Raw genomic sequence first — 19,825 nt, forward strand, 5'->3', positions numbered from 1 at the left:
CTGATACACTTTTATCTGGACTTTCTGAGCTCGGATATACAGTCACAACATCTGCTCCCAGAAAATGAATGAGCAACAAAGAGATCCTTCTTCAGTACATTTTTATGCAGTAAGCTGGAGGATCGAGTACTGTGAAGTGGTTTTAAACTCAGGTTTTGTAATTGTAATCCCTGTGTCTGGACTTTACAACCAAAATTCACATGTGCACATTTGGACAACCAGAATATTTGTAAATAAAAATGAATATTGTATTACTGAGCATTCCTAGAGCAGCAATCTCTTTTGTCCTTCACCCAGGTGTTGTGCAGTAGGTACTGAAATGATGTGGGTCACGCTCTGCTGCCAGGGAACATTTCTGGAACCTAGAGCTACATTGTTCCTGTGGTGGAACTTGTACTGGGTGTTCTTCCCAGTTGCTCTGCAAGCATGCAGCTGATACAAGCTGTAGCATTCTGTGGGCAGTGTTTCCATACCACCACCTCGGTGGTAAGCTCATCCAAGACTTTCTCTTCTTTTTTCAGCCAGCCTTTTTTTCCCTCCTGTGACATCAGGCAACTGAAAGCAGTAATTTCAAAAAATCAGGCCACTCGGATTTCTATATATAGCAGCTCTCAGATCCCAAGAAAACCAGCACTCTCATTTAGCCTGTTTTTAGCTGCTTGTGTTTGTAAATTAATATTAGCAAGGTTAGTCTTAAGTAGAATTGTGCCTTTTTCCCTCTCACTTGCTATTTCTTTTTTTTCCCCTTTTTTGGGTGCTTTTATCTCAAAAATAATTGTCTGTATGTTGTTCCCTTTGCTTTTTTTTTTTCTCCCCCTTCATACTAATGATGAATTGACCTTCAGCAAAGGGAGCTGTGGTCATGACATTACTGAGTAGCACCTGACTTGCATCAAAATCAGACTGGTTGTGATGGCAGGCAGGGGGACTTATTTCAGCTTTAGTGTTCTTTGCACACCACTCTTCGTGAAACAAACATAAGGATCTCCATAGATTGAAGAGATTTTTTTTTTTTAATGAAACCAATGACTTTTTTATTGACAGCACAGAGGGAGATGTGGCAGGATTAAAGAAAGAGTCGCTAATAAGATAAGTAGGAAGTGAAGAATATAATTACGTGATAGATGTTAGGGCAGTTTCTGAAGTTACCAGCTTCTGGTTTGAATGTTTGCTTATCTAATGGCCTTGTTTGTCTTTTCATATTTGGCAGAAAACTAGTTTTTACCGAACCTTTTTCTGGAAAATTCATGAATATAGTTATTAGTTTGGTTTTTTGACATCTCCAAAGGTGTTACCTGAATGTTGACAGATGCAGAAGTACAGAGCATACAGTGTATGTTCCACCACTGACAAGTAGTGGAACAGGTGACACCTATCTGAGAGTTGGGCCATCCTCTTCACGCTGGCCTGATGAAGAGCGAGGCATTAAAAATATTCCTTTGTAACATGGGATCATTGTGTGGAGAAAACTGCTTTATTCATATTCTTTGTAATTCTTGCTGCCAATTGGAAAAATAGTGCTTTCCATATGCAGTGTGCAGGACAGTTAGTTTTCACAAGGAGAGCAGGGGAACATACTTGAGGATCTGGCATTTACCGTGGGCTCTTTGATTCGCTACGTGCGTCTTAATTCACTTGTGTATGTAAGCTGTGTTCACTCGCAAGAGATTGAAAGGAGAAAGGAAGGATTTTAGAACAGTAGCTTAGTGCTTGGAATATCTCCTTTACTTCTCAGTGACAGGCTTCCCGTGTCTTGGCTCTGTAGCAGTGCCACAAAGTGAGGGCAGCTCCCAGCCCTCACACCGCGTGGGAAATGCACGTCCCTGTATCTGTGGAGTTCTGGGGAGGTGAAGGGGGTCAGCCCTTTAGATGCTGTGCCTAAGAGTCTGACAGGGAAATCTGAGATCTTCAGCTAAAATGTATTTGTGATCAAAACCATTGGTAAAAAGTTGCAGCTGATTTAGATGACTGTCTTTTAGAATACCTGATAGCTTAACAGTGTGTCAGTGAATGATGCCTGAAGGAAAGTTAGCATTGCAAGCTGGCTGGCTGTCTTTAGGACGACTCATTGCAGCTCTGTGTTTGAATTTTTCCGAATGGACCCCCATATGCAGTGCACTGTCACTAAAAATACACTTTGGAAACAGTCATTGAAAATGCTACCACCACACAGTTATTTCTCAAGTACTGTGCAGCCTCCCATCAAAAGATGCTTGTGTTTTCTTTCATTAGTCATTCACAGTGTGTAAGTAAAAACATTTTCTGTAACTTTTTTAGGTAATCTGCCTTGTCAAAAGGCAGAGCGGGGTTGCTTTGGTTTGTTTTTGTTTTCCACTAAGCAATGGCTTTGATACTTTGTGAAACTGTAATACTAATCTGTGTGTAGACAACTACAGGACTGCGTACTTAAGACTGCTCCTTTTGGTCCTATGTGGTGTATCAATAAATTCCTCTCTTTTCAGGTCACTGTCATGAGAAGAGTCCAGAAGGTAGTCATGACAAGGAGAAATACTTTGACCACCATGAGTCAGTCACAGAAATGGCAGAAGGACACTCTGGGAGAGGTACAGAAGATACAGAAATCCTTACTCAGCATTCAGTAAGAGATCCCTCCATCTTGAAACTGGAAAGTAAGTCAGCCTTAAAATTCAGTACTGACAGGTGATTTTCTAGACTTTTTGGAGGAGCTGTCTTCCTTCCTCCAAGGACCTACATTATTCCCTTCCGCCTGTAATGTGGAAAGTGATCCTTAAAACTTACTTTGTTGTATTTACTGTTCTTCTCCAAGCCTGGCATGAAAATATGTAAAATTAAAAAGGGAAATCAAAGGTTAGGATGTTTTCCAAGGTAAAGGATATAGTCTGCACTCTCCAGTCCCTTTCTCCATATGCAGCATGGAGTGAGTATTTAGTTTGTGCAAGTGAAAGAGTCAGATCACAGGGAAAAAAAACAAACAAACCAACCTTTTTTTTTTTAATTTAAATAAAACTTATGGATAAAACTAGGAAAAAATGAGGTTGTGCTATTCCCTTCTAGACACTGTTACTGCAGAAAGCAATAATTCAGGAGTGGAGAGTTTAGAAGATGATCAGATGTCTGAAGAGATGCTGGCTTTGGTGGATGAGTTTGAAAACTCATGGCCTCAAGAAGCTTTTGAAGGAGCGCTGGAAGTAAAAGGTCGTCGAATGGACTTACAGGGAATCCGTGTCCTAAAGAAGGGAGCTCAGGATGGCCTGGCAAGCTCCTGTTTTGGGGACTGTGGTGATGATGATGAAGCTGAATGGGTAAGTTTGGATGAGTTTGTGAAAATCTTGTACCAACTTACTATTACAGAGGGAAAGACTAAGACAGTTTCTGGGAACTTCCCCTGTAGGTTACATGGAGCCTGTTTGTGGTTTATGTGAAATGAACTACTAGTTTCAGTCCATTCTAAAGGAAAGGCTTCCACTAAAACTAACATCATTGATTATCAGCAGCAGATGCTTGGGTGTTGTATGTTGCTGAGTTCCTCCACACTACCTGTACAGAGTTACAAAGGAGACAAGATTTTAACCAAATGCTCTAGTTAGCATGAAGATGACAAAAATACCTGTAGTCATCGTGTTGCCAACAAAATATGTAATAAGAAATGCATTTCAGCTCTTCAGCAGTCAAGTTGGTTTTCTCTTAGGTTAGAGGTTGAAATTGTATGTTGTTTGCGTTGTGTGATGCATTGAAAATGAGCAAGCTCAGAGAATGAGTTGAGATGGGGAGGAGATGAGAGCTCATCATAACATCTTTGGAATTGAATCCTTGGGCTAAAACAGGTAGTGTGTTAGAGCAGCTAATACTTACGATGTTTCTTAATGTTAACCTTGCCAATATTGTTCTTTTGGTAGATCACTTTTCAGGTCAAACGTTTAAAGAAACCAAAAGCTGATAGCTTGGATCTTCAGGAGACAAATGGGAGAAATGGAGAAGAAGGGACTAACGGAGAAAACGAAAACTTCTACCAAACTGCCTTGGAGATCAGTGGACCAAAGATACCTTCTCCTGGACCAATAGGTAAATTGCCACTTTGAGAGAAAGCAAATCCCTAGCAGGTTTTGAATTACTGTACAATCATATAGAATGGTTTGGGTTGAAAGAGACCTTTAAGATCATCTAGTTCCAGCTCCCTGCTGTAGGCAGGAACACCTCCCTCTAGACTGTGGTTTATTTCATGGCAACTTTTATTTTACACTGGTTTATTACTATAAATATGTGCCACAAAGATGACATAGTGAAATACAACTTCTAGATGAAAATGTGGAAAAACAACAGCTCCAGCTCTCTTCCATGAGTACCTTCTACATGAAGTACAGCATAACTTCCTCCACTGTATGAAAACTTTCTAGATAATAACAGAATTTCTGGAGATAAAGTGGTAAAAGTGGAGAGTGAAAGACAGTGATAATGTCAGTAGAAGTAGTAAATGGAGTGGGGAGTTATTTAATTTTTTTTGTTAAAACTGAATGGAAAGAGAAATTTTTTGTTGTTTTTTTTTTTTAACTGAATGAGAGATGCTTTCAGGGACAGATATGGGGTAAAAGCTTTAATTTATTATTGACTAAACATAATTTACACAATTTGAAAACAAAACACAGAAAATTTGATCTAGTAGAAATAAATAGAACTTAATGTTCTACAGTGATTGATTTGGTCATATTAGAAGGGAAGATTTAGATGCTGTCTTCCAGAAGAGTAGAGCTAGTGAGGTGCGCAGTCTTGCACCAATGTGGTTGTGGAGGTTTGCAGAGAGAGAGAGAGAGTTTTTGCTACTTAAGGAACAAGTATTGTAGAGAGATCTATTAAGACAGTGCAAGTTAGTTCCATCAATGCATTCATTTGGACAGAAATCATCAGCACATGATTGCTTTGATTAAAAATTTGGAATTTCTAGAACTTATTGATGCCAAGGAAGAGAGGATGAATAATTGTTCCCCACACATTTCATCTTACTATGATTTCAATTGATGTAAAATTTTTATGTTACGGGCATGAAAAAATGTGTTCTCTATATTCTAGTCATTGACAATTTGATGACCTAGAAAGTAATTCACGTTTTTGAAGGCTTTTACGTGGAGTCTTTAGCAAGCTTGTGAAGTTATTAGCAACTAACAAATACAAGTTATTAAATAAGGAGGATTGCATGACAACAGTAACCCATTTGTGAGGATGCACCTTTCCTTTTCTCAGCGTGTGTTCTCTCCTGAGCTACTTTCTTGGCTTTATTAACAGCATCCCTTAATTGTAAAGTCATTAACTTTCTCACACTCCTGAGGCAAGGTCTGCTGACATCCTCTTTGCAAGAACTACATTATCAAAAGTTTAAATAATGCCTTGGAGGTTTACCTGGGGAGTTCCAAGCAGAACAGGGAAATGACTGTCCCTGTCTGACTGGTACTCTGATAACTGATCTGTCCCTGTGTAACATTTTCATGCCTTTCAGTATCTTTTCCTGTTCATGCTGGTAGTAACTCTAAATCAGGTACTGCACAGTGCCGATGACAAAAAATGATCTTTCCCCTCTGCAATTTCCTCAAGTTTTTCAAAGTTGATTTTCCTTTAATCAGAATGTTTTACAAAAGACATAGTGTTGCAGGCTTTATCATCATTTTGCAAAACTGTGGTGAAGCACTTAAACCTTAGTGAAGCACTTAAACCTTGATGGGAAATAGATCTTGCATCTAAGAAGTCCAAATTTTAGGTAACCAGAAATAGGTACTAGAATACTGCGTATGTAGCTGATCTGATAGACCTTCATGTTTGTGAATTTGACCTCTCACTGTGCAAATTTAAGGCTACAGTGAATTGTTTTTACCTTCAAAACAGTTCAGATGATTTTGATGAGAGAAGCATGTTTCCTAGCAGTTAACACGAGTTGGATTTGTAGGATTTGGTATAAGATCCATAAAATGTGAGGGGAAGATTTCAGTGGATTTTTGGATCAAATGTGAAGATCAGATTCCTAAAATAAAGTGAATTATTTAACCTTTGCCTTCCTTGGTTAACTCATTTCTAAAATGAGAGGTTTTAAGTGTACTTGCTAGTTTCAAAAATGTTGCTGTCTTGAGTGTGAATGCAGTAAAACCTTTACTCATGGATAAGAAATGGCAGTATTTTTCGTCTCGGATTGTCAGAAGATGGAGTAATCAGCTTTTATTAGTTCTTACTGTAGCTATACATCATAAATGATAACTCACTTAAGAATTTTAAGGAGTTAGAGATATTACTTGTGAACAAGAAAGGCGATTGTTTTTAATCTGCAACTATTGAAAAACTCTAACTTATAACTTGTATCTTAAAACTTCGCCTTCAGATCTATCTGCTATGGCATCCACTTCTGTCTTTGGATCCCACAAGTTCCATTCAGTATATTTAGATATGGAATTGTTCTTAAAGAAATCTGATGGCAACTCTGTGACTTTTGTGTTGTAGGTATTTACTGGTGTATTTTGAAATTTATTGTACTAAGTCTTTCTGCTTGAAAATAATCCCTTTTATTATTTCTTTTTTTTTTTTCTTCTCTCCAGGAAAGAAGCATGACTATCGTAGCCTTGGGTGGCCGAGTCCTGATGAATGTCTGAAACTCCGTAGGGTAGAGCTCACAACTGTGGCCAGCACATGGCTTGCTGTTTCTGCTAAAAATATTGAGTAAGTATCTTATATATGGACCTTCAGCCACTCACACAAAGCAAGGCAGTTGTATGGCCTTGAGTGTACATTAACTGAAGATTTTATTGTTCATTAAAGTAAGAAGGAACTATGAGGATTACAAAGACATTTGAAAACATGATGTGGTATTTAACAGTAGACTTGCAAGAAGAATGCAACTTCAGACTGAAGATCCAGTTTCTCTGGCTTGTCAAGCTGTTCAAAGGAGATTCTTCTGTGCAGTTTACATTCACTAGGGAACTTTGTAATGACTCTTCTCTCTTCTTCTCCTGACTGATTCAATTTATTACCTTTATAGCATTACAGAACACATTGATTTTGCAACACAGCTGCAAGAACCAGCCATGGAGCCCCTTTGTAACCCCAATCTGCCAGCTAGTATGCATACTTTGGACCACTTGCAAGGTGTCTCTAGTCGAGCAAGCCTGCATTACACTGGAGAGAGTCAACTTAAAGAGGTATGCCACAGTTGAAGACTGTCATACAAAAACATCTATACCATGGCAGATTCAAGGTATGTTTAGTGCCCTGTCTCCTGAAGTGCCCTGCAGCACATGAACACCTGAATAAGAGTGTAAGAATGATGCAAGCTGAAAGTGATTTTTTACCAGAATGTTTACCAGACTGGTTTCCCCATCTTCTGTGATCTGAGCTGAGGGAAATACTAAAACACCATTGCTGTCTTGGTATTTATCACTCTAGATAGATGAGTTGGTAGAAGAAAAATCAAACAGCTTATACACAAACTTCTAGAAATCTCAGTATTCGATAGCATGGAGTTAAAAGATTCTATGATGATAGTATTAACTAGTTATACAGTGATGTTTAGGTTCAAACAAGTCAGTGAATTGCAAAATGCTGGGTGAAAAGATAGCCAGCAAGTGAAGGATATCTTTTCTCAGTTTCCTTTAAGTATTTGTCCTTTCTCTTTCACAGGTGCTACAGAATCTTGGCAAAGACCAGTACTCACCACAGTCATTAGAACAAGTTGGTACTCGAATAGCCAAAGCTCTGGAAAAGGTATATATGAATGTGAGAAGAATGATGTCTGGACATACTGCTTGGCTTAGCAGTCAATCGAGTCTCAAACCATCTGTCTGAAATAAGGAAAGAGTTTGTACTTGGGCTTGAGATTTGTGTTTATTCAACATCTATAATGCCCTCACAGGCTTTTACTTGAGCTCTATATCCTTTGCTTAACATTTGGGAGTCCCACTGTCAGGTCTTTTGCCTGTCTTTCTACAAAAACCTAAGCTTGTAAAATTTCCCAGTATTTCCAACCCTGTTGTGAGCTGTATTGTTGGCTGCCAATGCATATTATATACAGGAAGGATGCAGAGCTGTTGGAGTGGGCCCAGAGGAAGGCCATGAAGATGATCAAGGGTCTGGAGCACTTCCTGTAAAGAAAAGCTGGGAGTGCTGCACTTATTTAGCTTGGAGAAGAGAAGGCTCTGAGAAGACCTCATTGCAGCCTTCCAGTATTTGACGGGAGCTAACAAGCTCCCAACTTTTTACACTGTCTGATAGTGACAGGATGTGGGGAAATAGCTTCAAACAAAAAGAGAGAAGGTTTAGGTTAGATGTTAGGAGGAAAAATTTTACTGAGGGGGTGGTGAGGTGCTGCAGGAAAGCTGTGGATGCCCCATCCCTGGGAGGCGTTTGAGGCCAGATTGAATGGGGCCCTGGGCAGCCTAACCTAGTGGGTGGCAACTTTGGCCATACCAGGGAGAACTGAAACTGCATGATCTTTAAGGTTTCCTCCAACTTAAGCTATTTTATGATATTAAACTGTTTTAATAATTCTCAGTCTTTATTCAGATGCTACATTCACTTGGAGCTTAAGGAAAGTCAGAGTTAACCCATGGCTCAGCTCTTCCAATTGCACTTTTGGCAGGCAGAGAGTTCCTCTCTTTCCTACCTATTTGTTTTTTCTCTATGTAGTATTGAGCTGAAGTGTCAGATGCATTCAGGCAGTGGTATAGCACCATATGCAAGGCTGCACTTTGTGTTCCCCACTGAGAAAACCAAGCTTCCTAGCTAGATCAAAGCTGCTGAGGGCCTCACCTGGAGGGGATGCTTAGTGACATAATTTTCCCATGATATACAAGGCAGATCAGGATGCAGTGATTGCTGTATACTTCCAGTGTTGTTAGGAAAACTATAACACAAAAGAGGGTTCTACCAGAACAGTTTGGTGCCCCTGGCCTATTCTACTGAAGGCCCTCTAAGGAAGTTATTGTGGTTTGAAACTGAAGTCAGTAAGCCTTAATTGTTCCCAGAAAGTGAAGATATTACTCTTAAGTTTGCATAGTAAGCTTAGTTTCTTTTGACTTCAGGTATGCTAAGTCTTGTCTTAAATGCTACACTTGACCCTGCAAACAGCAAGCTTTGTCCAAATACACGGAAAATTTGCTACTAACAGAAGAGAAGCAGAATTTTTCGTAAGGCTAGCTGTGATGAAAATAAGCACAGTTCTTCTGTCTACCAATCTCATTCATTATTCACAAGAGTTAATCAAATCTAGATGACTACTTAATTAATTGCACATGTGAGCATAAACATTAACTTTAAGTATGTGAGTCCATTGAATTCAAGCACATAGTATTTTCCTTTCTAACATGTGGCATGGGAGTCAGCCAACTGGAGGCAACAAACTTGATCAGCTGGACTGTTCAGGCTTTTGCTTTGAGTTGCATCCCAGAGCATTCTTTCTCCTTATGGTGGCTACAGAGAGCCCAAAGAGAACAATCAGCCATCTTCGCTGGTGAAAATTGTTGATTTGTATATGGTAATGTATATACAATTCTAGATGCTCGGCACCTGACAGCTGGTTAGAAGATATTGTGACTGTATTGAGATGTTGTTACTGTACAAAAGATGAAGAAAATGATGTTGTGCTTGGAATTTGTGTTTTATTTGGCAGTCTCATTGATGAGGCTATTGCTTATATGTTATTAGGTAAATTCTTAATATGCTTTAGAATAGTTGAATGTTATTTTTAAGTGAAGCATCCTCTATACCAATATACTGAGTAAATTCGAAGAGTGAGAGACAGGAAGGTTGTTAACTACAGGTGTCTGTATGACTTATTTTTGTGTTCTCTTGCAGAATCAGACTTCATGGGTCCTCTCTAGCATGGCAGCTCTCTACTGGAGGGTGAAGGGCCAAGGAAAGAAGGCGATTGATTGTTTACGGCAAGCATTACACTATGCACCCCATCACATGAAGGTGTGTACACATCTGCCTGCTACACAGATAAAATAATGTTGTCCTTGTGAGATAGCTACTTAATTTTCACATACGATTGTTAAAACTAGAATTGTGCATATTCTAGTTTTGCATATGAAATTTCAAGACTTTCATCACCTGTGAGTGTGGGCTGCAAAAGAGCAATTTCCTGCATTTCAGTGGGTTTAACACTTCTCTACTGGGCACTACAGGCTTAAACCTCCTTCTGTCACGTAGGGCTTTGAATCTTTGTCAGCCTCATCTTGTACAAGTCTTTTACCCTAAAATATGATTGTGCTTTTAAAGTGGGGGAGGAGGTGAGATCCGAAAGAATAATTTAAATGCTGAAATCATAAATGTTTTGGCTGACTAGTGCCTGATTTTGGCTGGCAGTTTTGTGCTTTAATCCAAACAAGGTAGTATTTTGGACATAGCCCACTGTTTCAGTTGACTGCAATGCTTTGCACCCTTAGCAGTGCCCCATGGCGTGCTGAATATTATGTCTGTTCTTAGACACCAGCTTCACCCTTCCAAACTGGTAGATGCAGTATGCAGTATAGGCCCCTAACTCAGCATTGGAGATTTCACTTTCAAATTGTGCAACATCGTAAAATGTAAACCACTTTTTAACTCTTGGTCTTAAGTTGTTCTCTGAAAATCAGAAGACAAAGTAGTTTACACTGTCAGGTTACTATTAAGAAGATTTATCCGTTAACCAGAGAAAGGCCCCAACTAAGAAATGTTGATCTCTTCCTATTTCACATCATTATTATCTTTTGTCTTCTATAGTTCTGTCTTTTTATCATCATCCTTTTAAAACAAGGTTGGAACCAAGGCCCAGCACAATAAACCTGTCTCCCTATTATGGTGTAGTAGTGCTGACCGTTTTCTGATATTATGATATAAAATTGACTGGGACTGGCTTACACCAAATCTGTGCTTAGCTTTTGTCCTGGCTCCAGAGAAGACTCTGAGTCTTGTTTGTAAAGATACAGCTGCAACTTGGAATTAGTGATTTAGTACTGGATGAATAGCGATGTATTATTTTGTTTAATCCTCTTTTTTGGCCTTGTGTTTCATCTCACCTTTTCTCATCCAAATAAGAAGTAATTTTTTTTCCTGTGGGTTCCTTTTGTGATTCTAGCTTCCATAGTATCTGCATGGCATCAGGGAGGAAGGGATCAAATTGCATCCTAAATTTTTAGATGTTCTGTTGAATGTATCTGCAGACCACCTCTGATAGTATTTTGTCCTTCCTAGGTGTGAAGCTCCCTGAGAGCTTGTTACAGCTGTCAGGGCTCCATGCTTTTGTCAGTCAGACACAGTATGGAAATTCAGGAAATAAAAACATTGGTGACTACCTGAGAAGATTTTTATAGCTGTTAGCATCTTATAGGAAATCTGTGTCAGGGATGGGATAGAAAACAGCATGTGAGTTCCATTAATGTTTAACTCTTTTTTTCACTTCCCTACTTTCTCTTTATTCATATTCCTTTTGTGCAGCTGCTGAAGGAGAGGGATCAAAGAGCTTCTCTTGTCTCTCAGAGTACATCTTATCTTTGGGGGAAAAGTAACAGCATCTTTAAATATCCAAGCACATACATTTGTTTTTATGTGAGCTAATTTTTGAGTTATTTGTCTATGCAAAAGCAATGTTTGCTCACTTTTGTGAGCAGATTTGTGTATATGAGTTACTGTTTTTGTTCATAGCTCAGGGTCAAGTGCCTTTTTTCTGGTAAGTGTAACTCATCACTTTCAAAGTGACCAGGTGGTGGAGCCTTCTGTCAGTCTTCTCGCTCCTGAAACAATTTCAGTGGAAAGAACCTCACTGTTGATCACTTTCTCTTCTCTTAAAGGATGTACCACTAATAAGCCTGGCAAACATCTTCCACAACGCCAGACTTTGGAATGATGCTATCATTGTGGCTACCATGGCAGTGGAAATAGCACCGCACTTCGTGGTTAATCATTTCACACTGGCGAATGTCTACGTAGCAATGGTGAGCATGTTTGTTACTCTGATGTGTCTTGTTTATGACACGTGGAATTCATCGTTCCACAAATAATTTTGGAGAAGCAACATTCATGAAATACGGGGAGTGTCAGTAAGAAAATATTTTTTTAATATACTATTTGGAGCGTCAAAGCTTTTTATTACTCATTTAATACATGAAGGCCAGTGTTGTTACAAGTTGGCTTCAGGATGCTGCCTACAAAGCTTTGATAAGACAACAGCAAACAACTGATGATTTTGACTGGCTTCCATTCTAAATAAAGTTTTTGTTACACTGGGAAATTAATGATAAACTGAGTTTCCATCCTGAAGAGCTTAGTTTAATGTAGTTAGTAAAACCCAGTTTGCAGTTGCAATAAACAAACAAAAGAGATGTTTATTTTCACTATTTGGATTATCAACACCAAAAATAATTTACAGATTGAATTCCCAGTTCTTCGTACTTCCTATATATTCTGATCTGTAATTCAGCTTTTGCTATTTCACACGAATGCAAAATGTTCATTCCTTTTTCCTTACAAAAGCTGGATTGGTTCTTGGGTGCTTTCTTTTCTTTAACAGGACCAGTATATTTCAAGGGTAAGAGAGGCACCATTAAACTGGAACATAGTTGATGTGTATATTCATTTCAAAAGTATTTTCAATTTCATGTGTTCTATCTATCCCCGCCAGTATTTAGCACTTGTCATAGATCTGTCTGTAATGGTTTGCTCTTCTGGTTGGGGGGGGAATCATGCTGATAACAGGATAAGTTTGAGAGGTAATGGTGTATTGTGGTTATCGGGGTTGAAAAGAGTTGAAATGTGTGGTACTGTTGAACACACAGTAGAAACACACTGAAGAAAGGAATGACTTTGTTCTCTTAAGCTATTGCTTCTGACAGTAGTTTGAAAGAAATGAAGTTTTATGCTTGAGTTGTCAGTGTCTTTTTCAAGTGAGCACAGTGCCTAAGGATAACTTTATTCTCCTGGATCTGAGAGATTTCTCAGTGAAGCCACATATTCATTACATGAAATGGTTAGCAACAGGACAAGACTTATCTTCTGGATCAAATTATACTGATATAAAAGTGAATTTATTTATTTTGTATTTAGGAAGTTCTCTTTAAGAATTGAGTCTGCCCAACAGGTTGTTTAAAAGAAAAAAAAAAATTAGAGTAATCAAAAGCGTAGTGTTACAGAGGCCAATGTTCCTTAATTTGCAAGACTTTTCATCACATTGCCTTGAAAAGTGGAAACCGTTGGCCTTGATAAACATTGAAAACTCTGGATGGATGCTATAGAAGAAATCTAAATGATTGTCAAAGTAATACCAGATCTCAGCAGATTTGAATATAAATGATTTCTTCTAAAAATGGAAAAATCTGCTTTTTTTCATTTCTGTTTGTCGGTACTGCCATAAAGTAATATGGGATTTTCATTGTAAGTCCTCTTGACAAGTGTATGGAAATACGCTTTTTAAAAATCAAGGCTTTACAACTCCAGCATTGATGTAGTTAGTGTTTATAATGTGGCTAGAAATGAGCATTACCTGAAGTGTACAAACAAATTACTGAGAAAAAGGAACTTGACTAAAGCTGAGCTAATGCTTAGAGTGAGATCCTGGGGAGTTTCAAGTAGGAAGCAATAGTCTGCCCGAAGTTCTGTCGTCTTTTATGTGTAAAGGAAATTGAGAGTCTAGAAGTGCTGTGCCACTTGCTGTCTGCTTTCACGTGGGGATGTTAGTTTAGCTCTTTACCATCAATTCATCAATAGCCTTGCCATAGGAAATACTGAGTATGCTGTTTAAGAGGAAAGGTGCCAAAATCCAACATTGGTTTTATAGCTCTTTTGGGGATTCCCTTTAGTAGATTCAGAAAAAAACAACAAAATAAATCATGCACGGTCTCAAAAATATACAAGAAGCTCAGTTGTTATAAGGAGAAAAGAGGAGGAAAAACATGCAGAAAGTGGCTGAAATGAAACATAAGATCATTTGAGCTGTAGGAGACCTTTATAGGTCATCTGACCCAACTCCCCTGCAGCGAACAGGGATACCAACAGCTAGATCAGGTTGTCCAGCTTTACCTTGGATGTCACCAGGGACAGGGCATCTACCACCTCTCTGGTCAACCTGTTTCAGTGCTTTGCTGCCATTTTAAATAAAAGAAAAAGTTGTTATATTCAGTCTAAATCTTGGGTTTTGTGTTTGTTTGTTTGTTTTTAACTATTTTACACCAAGAGTACTAAGATTATTAAAAAGAAAAGGCAAAAGAATTAGTCGGTAATGTTCTGCAGTTATTTGAATCAAGAAAATACTGGAGTTATCTGGAGGAGGAAAAGAAAGAATAAGAAAGTTAGTGTTCACTGTTTTTAGAATCTGACTTTATGCAATCTTCTGTTCTTTTTTTATAGGAAGAGTTTGAAAAGGCGATGAAATGGTATGAGTCAACATTAAAACTTCAGCCGGAGTTTGCCCCAGCAAAGAATCGAATCCACACCATTCAGTGTCATTTACTTATGAAAAAAGAGCGACGGTCTCCATAGAGATTGGTGTTTTTTCTCTTTTTTCCTTCTTTTTTTAAAAAGCCATTCTTCACTACTCTGCTTTTAAGTGTGCTAAGATAAATTGATGAATCAAAATTTTTAACAAGACTTCTGAAAAGAGATGGGATTTGGATCAAGGGTTCTTTTATCTTTTCTCAGATATAGAGGCATCTTTGGAAAATGTTTCACAGACAATAATTTTAAAACATCCATGTAAATATTAAACCAAGGAAGTTCCGTGAGTCCATAACCACTTGTACCAGGACCCAGGCACCGTTAGTTTCTCCTTAATGCTCAGATTGGCAGTGTCCAAAATGACTTGCTTCATGTCTTATAATCTAGGTCAATAGAAATGCAAAGCACACACCCATACCAAATAGTAAGAAGAGATAATCAGCAGTTCATCCATGTGAAACTCCTGCTTTGTCCAGTCCTGTTTACTCCATGCAAACAACATTGCCTGCTTTTTGGGAAGGAGAGGCACAGAATTTCAAACATTTATTTAGAAAACAAAATAAAAAGGAGTTAGGAACATCTAGCATTTTTTGAATAATTTCTTTTTGTTGGACATGAGAGAATGAAGGGTGGGGAACAGCAGGACTCTGAAGTCAAAGTGTTTTTTTAATCTTATTTGCAGGGAAAAAAAGAAAAAAACACAGTAGAAATCCCAATAAAATGTTTTATATTTGTCTGTATATTCATAGCCCTCTGCCTCCCTGAATGGTTGTTTTACTGATTCTTTGTTCACTGTATTTCTAGTCATTTCAGAGTAAGGTGCAAGTCTCTGCTCTCTCTGAGCCATACTTTCAGCAGCTCAGGAAGGAGCAGGGAGGCATTGTCAAGGTCTCATGAGCAAATGAGTCAGGTGGAAGATTTCCAAATCAGTTTTCTCTTTGTTTGGTGGAGGACGTGATTCTCCATACATCATTGTTGAATTAACAAGGGCACATATTTGAAATAAATTGTTTATGAACAAAACATGGCTTCTCCTCTAATCTGTGTGTCACGCGCCGTTTGAAGGAAACTAGGCTTGGGGAGCTGCTGCATTTGTTTTGGAGCAAGCAGAGCTGGGAGTTGACACAGCCTTTAACATTCTTAGTTAGATAATACTTTGCTACATATCTATGGAAAACTCCTCACCCCTCTTTCAGTGATAGGAATTAAGAGCCAAAATGGCACTGGTGGAACCTATGGACATCAATGTAATTTTTGTAATTTACTGTAGCTTTTCAGTTCATAAAATGATCCCTGAATATTTTTATATATAATTGAAAATGAGTAGTTATAATGCAAATGTTTACCTCTGTTTTACTGCAAGTAATTTTTTTATTAATCTAGAAAGTCTCACAGAGGTATGAGCAAGTACTGCTGTTGGGTAGATTTTTATTAAAAACGTGTGTGTTGAATTTCTGATTGTCATCTGAGCCAACAGCAAGTCAAATTGTATTCCTTTCCTAAGGCTGTTTGGAAGCCTGATAACATTGACTGGAGGTCTGTCTGCGTAAGTTCTATTGTTGAGAGAGTCAGATCGCTTTCAGGAAAGTCTAAGACAACACCATGAGGATCATGGACTGGGAGAAGGAATTGCGGAGACTTCTCACCTGGAGTTTTGGAAGAAGCCAGTAAGGTAGGTGCATGTTAAAGGAAAGAAGTTCCATTCAAGTTAGAAAAAAAAAAAATGTAATATATAAAAAGTTTTCTTACCTAAAAGATCCACTTTACTGCTTAATGCTCCGATGTGTCATATGGTTGAATCAAGTGACTGCCACACACACTGAAGTTTCTACTGTGTCAGTCTCACCGGTGATGAGCAATGTCAGGATTTAAGTTAAGAGTAAGGCTGGTCCGTAAGAGCCTAAAGCAGCTGTATGTGGGGCACAAGTGGGCAGTAGTGGCTTTCACAGAATTGTAGGGGTTGGAAGGGACCTCTAGAGATCATCGAGACCAAAGGTGGCTTTGTCAAAGGTGGATTGAAAGTAGACTTTTTCTGGATCACGTAGCATTGCTCATAGACTACACTAATGCATGCTTATAATTAGGCATTAATACCCTTGTCAGTTTACATCTTGCTTACAGCAGTTGGGTTGGTTGGTTGGTATTTTCTTTAGAAGTGTAGCAACGAGCGTTGTATATAGACATCATACAAAAGGTAGGCAGGTGCCCTACATTTTGTGTGGTGATCATACCATAAATTGGTGTTGCCACAAGGAGATAGCAAGCTATCTCCTTCATCTGTTTGCATTTCCAAAGAATTCATACCTTGTAATGGTTCTTCAAAAACACAGTCGTCTGACTTCATATATTTTGTTCTGAATATTGGCTAAGTCCTTCAAGGGAACGTATGTTACCTTACTCATAAAACATCCATGTACAGCTGTTTATTTGTTACTCAGCTGTTTGTTGCTGTATCTGCCGTGCAACTAATTATGAAATAGCCCCTGCTTCCCTGTTAACCGTCTTTTCATAAATTTTAGGTAATTCTTTGAAGTGTTGTAATGGTTTCCATCAGCTGCTTACAGTGCATAAAATTGATGCAGAGAAGAAAAGAATTTACTCAACCATAAGCTTGGGCTAATGCCAGCAGTAAGGCATGTGTCCTAAAGATTCCACTTTAGGCTCTACGAGGGAGCACCGACTTCCATCTTGAAAAATTCAGATGGTTGCTCTTCTTTCTCATTTCTGTCTCTTAAACCCTGTGGCAAAAATATGAAGGATAGTGATTTTGAATGTTCTGGTTGTGTTCAAGTGTTAGGGAAAAACTAATGATGCCCATCTTACAAGGAGAAGACAAGTTAGGCAGCGTGTTGGGAGGGAAATAATGAATTTGATGGAGCAGAGGTGTGGTTCTTTGCAGGATGAGCTAGCTAGTTAAGGATGAGCTCTCCTTTCATTTAATCCATTTTAAAATAAGCTGTCTAAGCTTGTTGTGTGCATCTTCAGCAGATAGAAAAGATGATTATCTCCAGAGGTTGATCCACCCTCCCTGTGACAAGCAGTCTCTTTGGTCAGCCTGTTCCTTCCCTTGACTGCTCTGTACCTTTAACCAACTACCGTATGATTTCTAATGATGAAGCTTAGTAACACATTTCACATTGACTAGTTCTGCTAAATGCATCACCTAAGTTGTCTAATTTAGAGATGGCAAAAACCATGGGTTAAGAGCAAAATCTTTTTTCACCAAAAAAAAAAAAAAGTATTCTCCCTGGTTTTCAGAGTACATTCAAAAGTTGAAGTACAGATGAGGAAAAAAAAGTCCCTTGTTTGCAGATGGCATCATGCACCTAACATCAAAGGGCTTTTGAGGGCAGAACATTCGGATACTTTCTGCCTACAGAGTGGTGGCTTTGATTCACCATTGATGGCACAGTTGTACTGATCAGGGCTGCAGTGATCCTATACAAAGAAGAAAAATGCAAAGTACTGTGTTGGCTCACAGGCTGGGTTTTTAATTCCCGTCACCTGCAATCTCTTTTTATCACCTTTGATGACCAACTTTTGTAATAGACTAGAATACAAATCAGAAGTTTTCTGATGGAACTTACAACCTGCTTTTCTCCCACTCCCAAACCCTCGCATCTTCTCTCTTAACCTACAGGAAGGAGAATAAAAAGGAAGAAAACCCCATGGCAATTGTACAATAGCCAAAGCTGCTCAAAGATGTACTAGCTCTATCACAGCACTAGGATGCTGCTCATGGCATTTTGCTTCCTGAGACACTCAGTGTCTCCCACAAACTTGTCTGGTTAGCAATTTTGGACCTCCTGGTGGTTAGAGCTGCTTCACAAACAGTAGTGTTCCCAGTCCTGTCCTCCTGTGTGACTCCAGGCAAAGCATTTCCCCTTCTCCCTGTACTTCTGCCTCCCACACATTGTCTGATGGCTTTGTAGAACATATGGCTTTTTTGGAGCTGCAATCCTTGCTGTTTATGTCTTTGTATGAGAAACGGTTGTAGTGCCAGGGAATGCAAACAGTTACAGCACAGATTAAAAACAACTGCGTGAGAAGCAAGAAATGGGAAGAGTTTAATATCCCCTGGATTGGCACTGAAAGAGTGAAAATGATTTAGAAGAACTTCTTTCTGCATTCAGAAAACTACAAGCTCCTTTCCTCCTCCAGGGAAAATCAAGATGGTACTCCCATCTCAGGCAACACTAGAGGTGTCCTTTGGGAGTTCTACAGGTTGCCTTGGTTTCCTAGAGGAGCTGTCCAGCAAGACTCCTCAAAGGCATATCCCAAAGAGAGAGGTTTGTCACTTCGGGGTTGTCTCTTGTTGATTTTCTCTCTTAATTTGCCGAGTGTACTCAAGCATGCCAGTATTGATTCAAACAGAACAAATGGGTCTGCGATGCTGAGGCTTATGAACCTTTCCTATCAATTTGTGGTTTTCTGGCTGCCGCCTGATGGCTGGTGTGTGTGTGAGCCAGCAGAAGTTGTCCTGTGAGCGGCTAACGGGAAGGGACGGGCAGGGAGCTTGAGTGTGTGTAATTATTATTTCTCTATTAGGAAATCTGGATAGGACTGATTCTATCTATATTCTGTATTTACAGTGTTAAGAAAGCATGGAGTCTTGCTGAATTAAAGGAGAGTGTTCTTATACTTACAGCTTCTCTCAGTTTTAAGTATCAAAAAGAGCAGGATGGCTTTGGAGCTGTGCCCTGGTAAGGCTGACTGCTTAAAAAAGCAGCCCTTAAAACTTTGGTTAATTGTTGGCTTTGAACCACTTATGCCAACTGCTAGAGCAAAATTAATAGTCACCAATTCCATTAGTAACACAGGAGATACAGTAACAGTGCCACAAGAAGAACCGGTTCAAACACAGCTGGTTGGAGTTAGCTTTGTGATGTTTTTGACGTAGAAGGATTGTCTTAAGATAGGTGTTCCGATTTATTAGTATTATTTTCGTTAGTTTCGGACTGTTTCTTCCATGTTCAGTCCTTCAGATGCGGGTTACTACCAGCCTAATAGAGTTTTGCTATTTATACCTATTTGTGCTGGTAGCAGGCCAGATGTTTCACAACGAGGCAATCTCTGCTCTGAAGAGAGCGCAATCAGATGCAGGCCCGCAGGAAGCTTCCCACGGCTGTGGGTTGTGTCAGTGGAGTTCACCCAGCGGTCAAGGACCAGGCAGCAGCTCACCAAACTGCATTGCCTGCAGTGCCCCAACAGGAACATCGCTGCGCTTCGAAGTGTCTGAGCAGTCCCCGTTCCCCCTGAACAGAAGGCAGCTGCCTGCCAAGCCAAGCAACCGTCGTCCTTTTGCATTCATGGAAATCTCTCAACTAAATGCATTTACTGTTCTCTATGGTCTTAATTTGATATTACCTGCTCTCTACAGTTTTGTAATTCTACAGTAGTTATGAAA

At 39.2% G+C, this 19,825-nt stretch overlaps 1 protein-coding gene across 1 annotated transcript; it reads left to right on the forward strand.

Annotated features, from left to right (window-relative positions):
• The first annotated feature begins 334 nt into the window (after nucleotides 1-334).
• LOC104911121 (tetratricopeptide repeat protein 17-like) lies at nucleotides 335-15,117 on the forward strand. The gene is made up of 10 exons (XM_010711401.3): nucleotides 335-486; nucleotides 2,463-2,630; nucleotides 3,037-3,284; nucleotides 3,879-4,044; nucleotides 6,555-6,675; nucleotides 6,995-7,154; nucleotides 7,633-7,716; nucleotides 9,805-9,924; nucleotides 11,781-11,924; nucleotides 14,332-15,117. The coding sequence occupies exons 2-10, from the start codon at nucleotides 2,540-2,542 to the stop codon at nucleotides 14,461-14,463; spliced, it is 1,266 nt and encodes a 421-aa protein (XP_010709703.1). The 5' UTR covers nucleotides 335-486; nucleotides 2,463-2,539; the 3' UTR covers nucleotides 14,464-15,117.
• Nucleotides 15,118-19,825: the final 4,708 nt, after the last annotated feature.

Source organism: Meleagris gallopavo, chromosome 5 (genome assembly GCF_000146605.3).
Source record: "Meleagris gallopavo isolate NT-WF06-2002-E0010 breed Aviagen turkey brand Nicholas breeding stock chromosome 5, Turkey_5.1, whole genome shotgun sequence".
Classification (NCBI taxonomy): Eukaryota; Metazoa; Chordata; class Aves; order Galliformes; family Phasianidae; genus Meleagris; species Meleagris gallopavo.

Bases quoted from the DNA above. Each gene is read 5' to 3' on its own strand.
- LOC104911121 (XM_010711401.3), top strand. From the start codon at position 2,540: ATGGCAGAAGGACACTCTGGGAGAGGTACAGAAGATACAGAAATCCTT. The intron at 2,631-3,036 runs GTAAGTCAGCCT...ATTCCCTTCTAG, and splicing joins CTCCATCTTGAAACTGGAAA to ACACTGTTACTGCAGAAAGC. The intron at 7,717-9,804 runs GTATATATGAAT...GTTCTCTTGCAG, and splicing joins TAGCCAAAGCTCTGGAAAAG to AATCAGACTTCATGGGTCCT.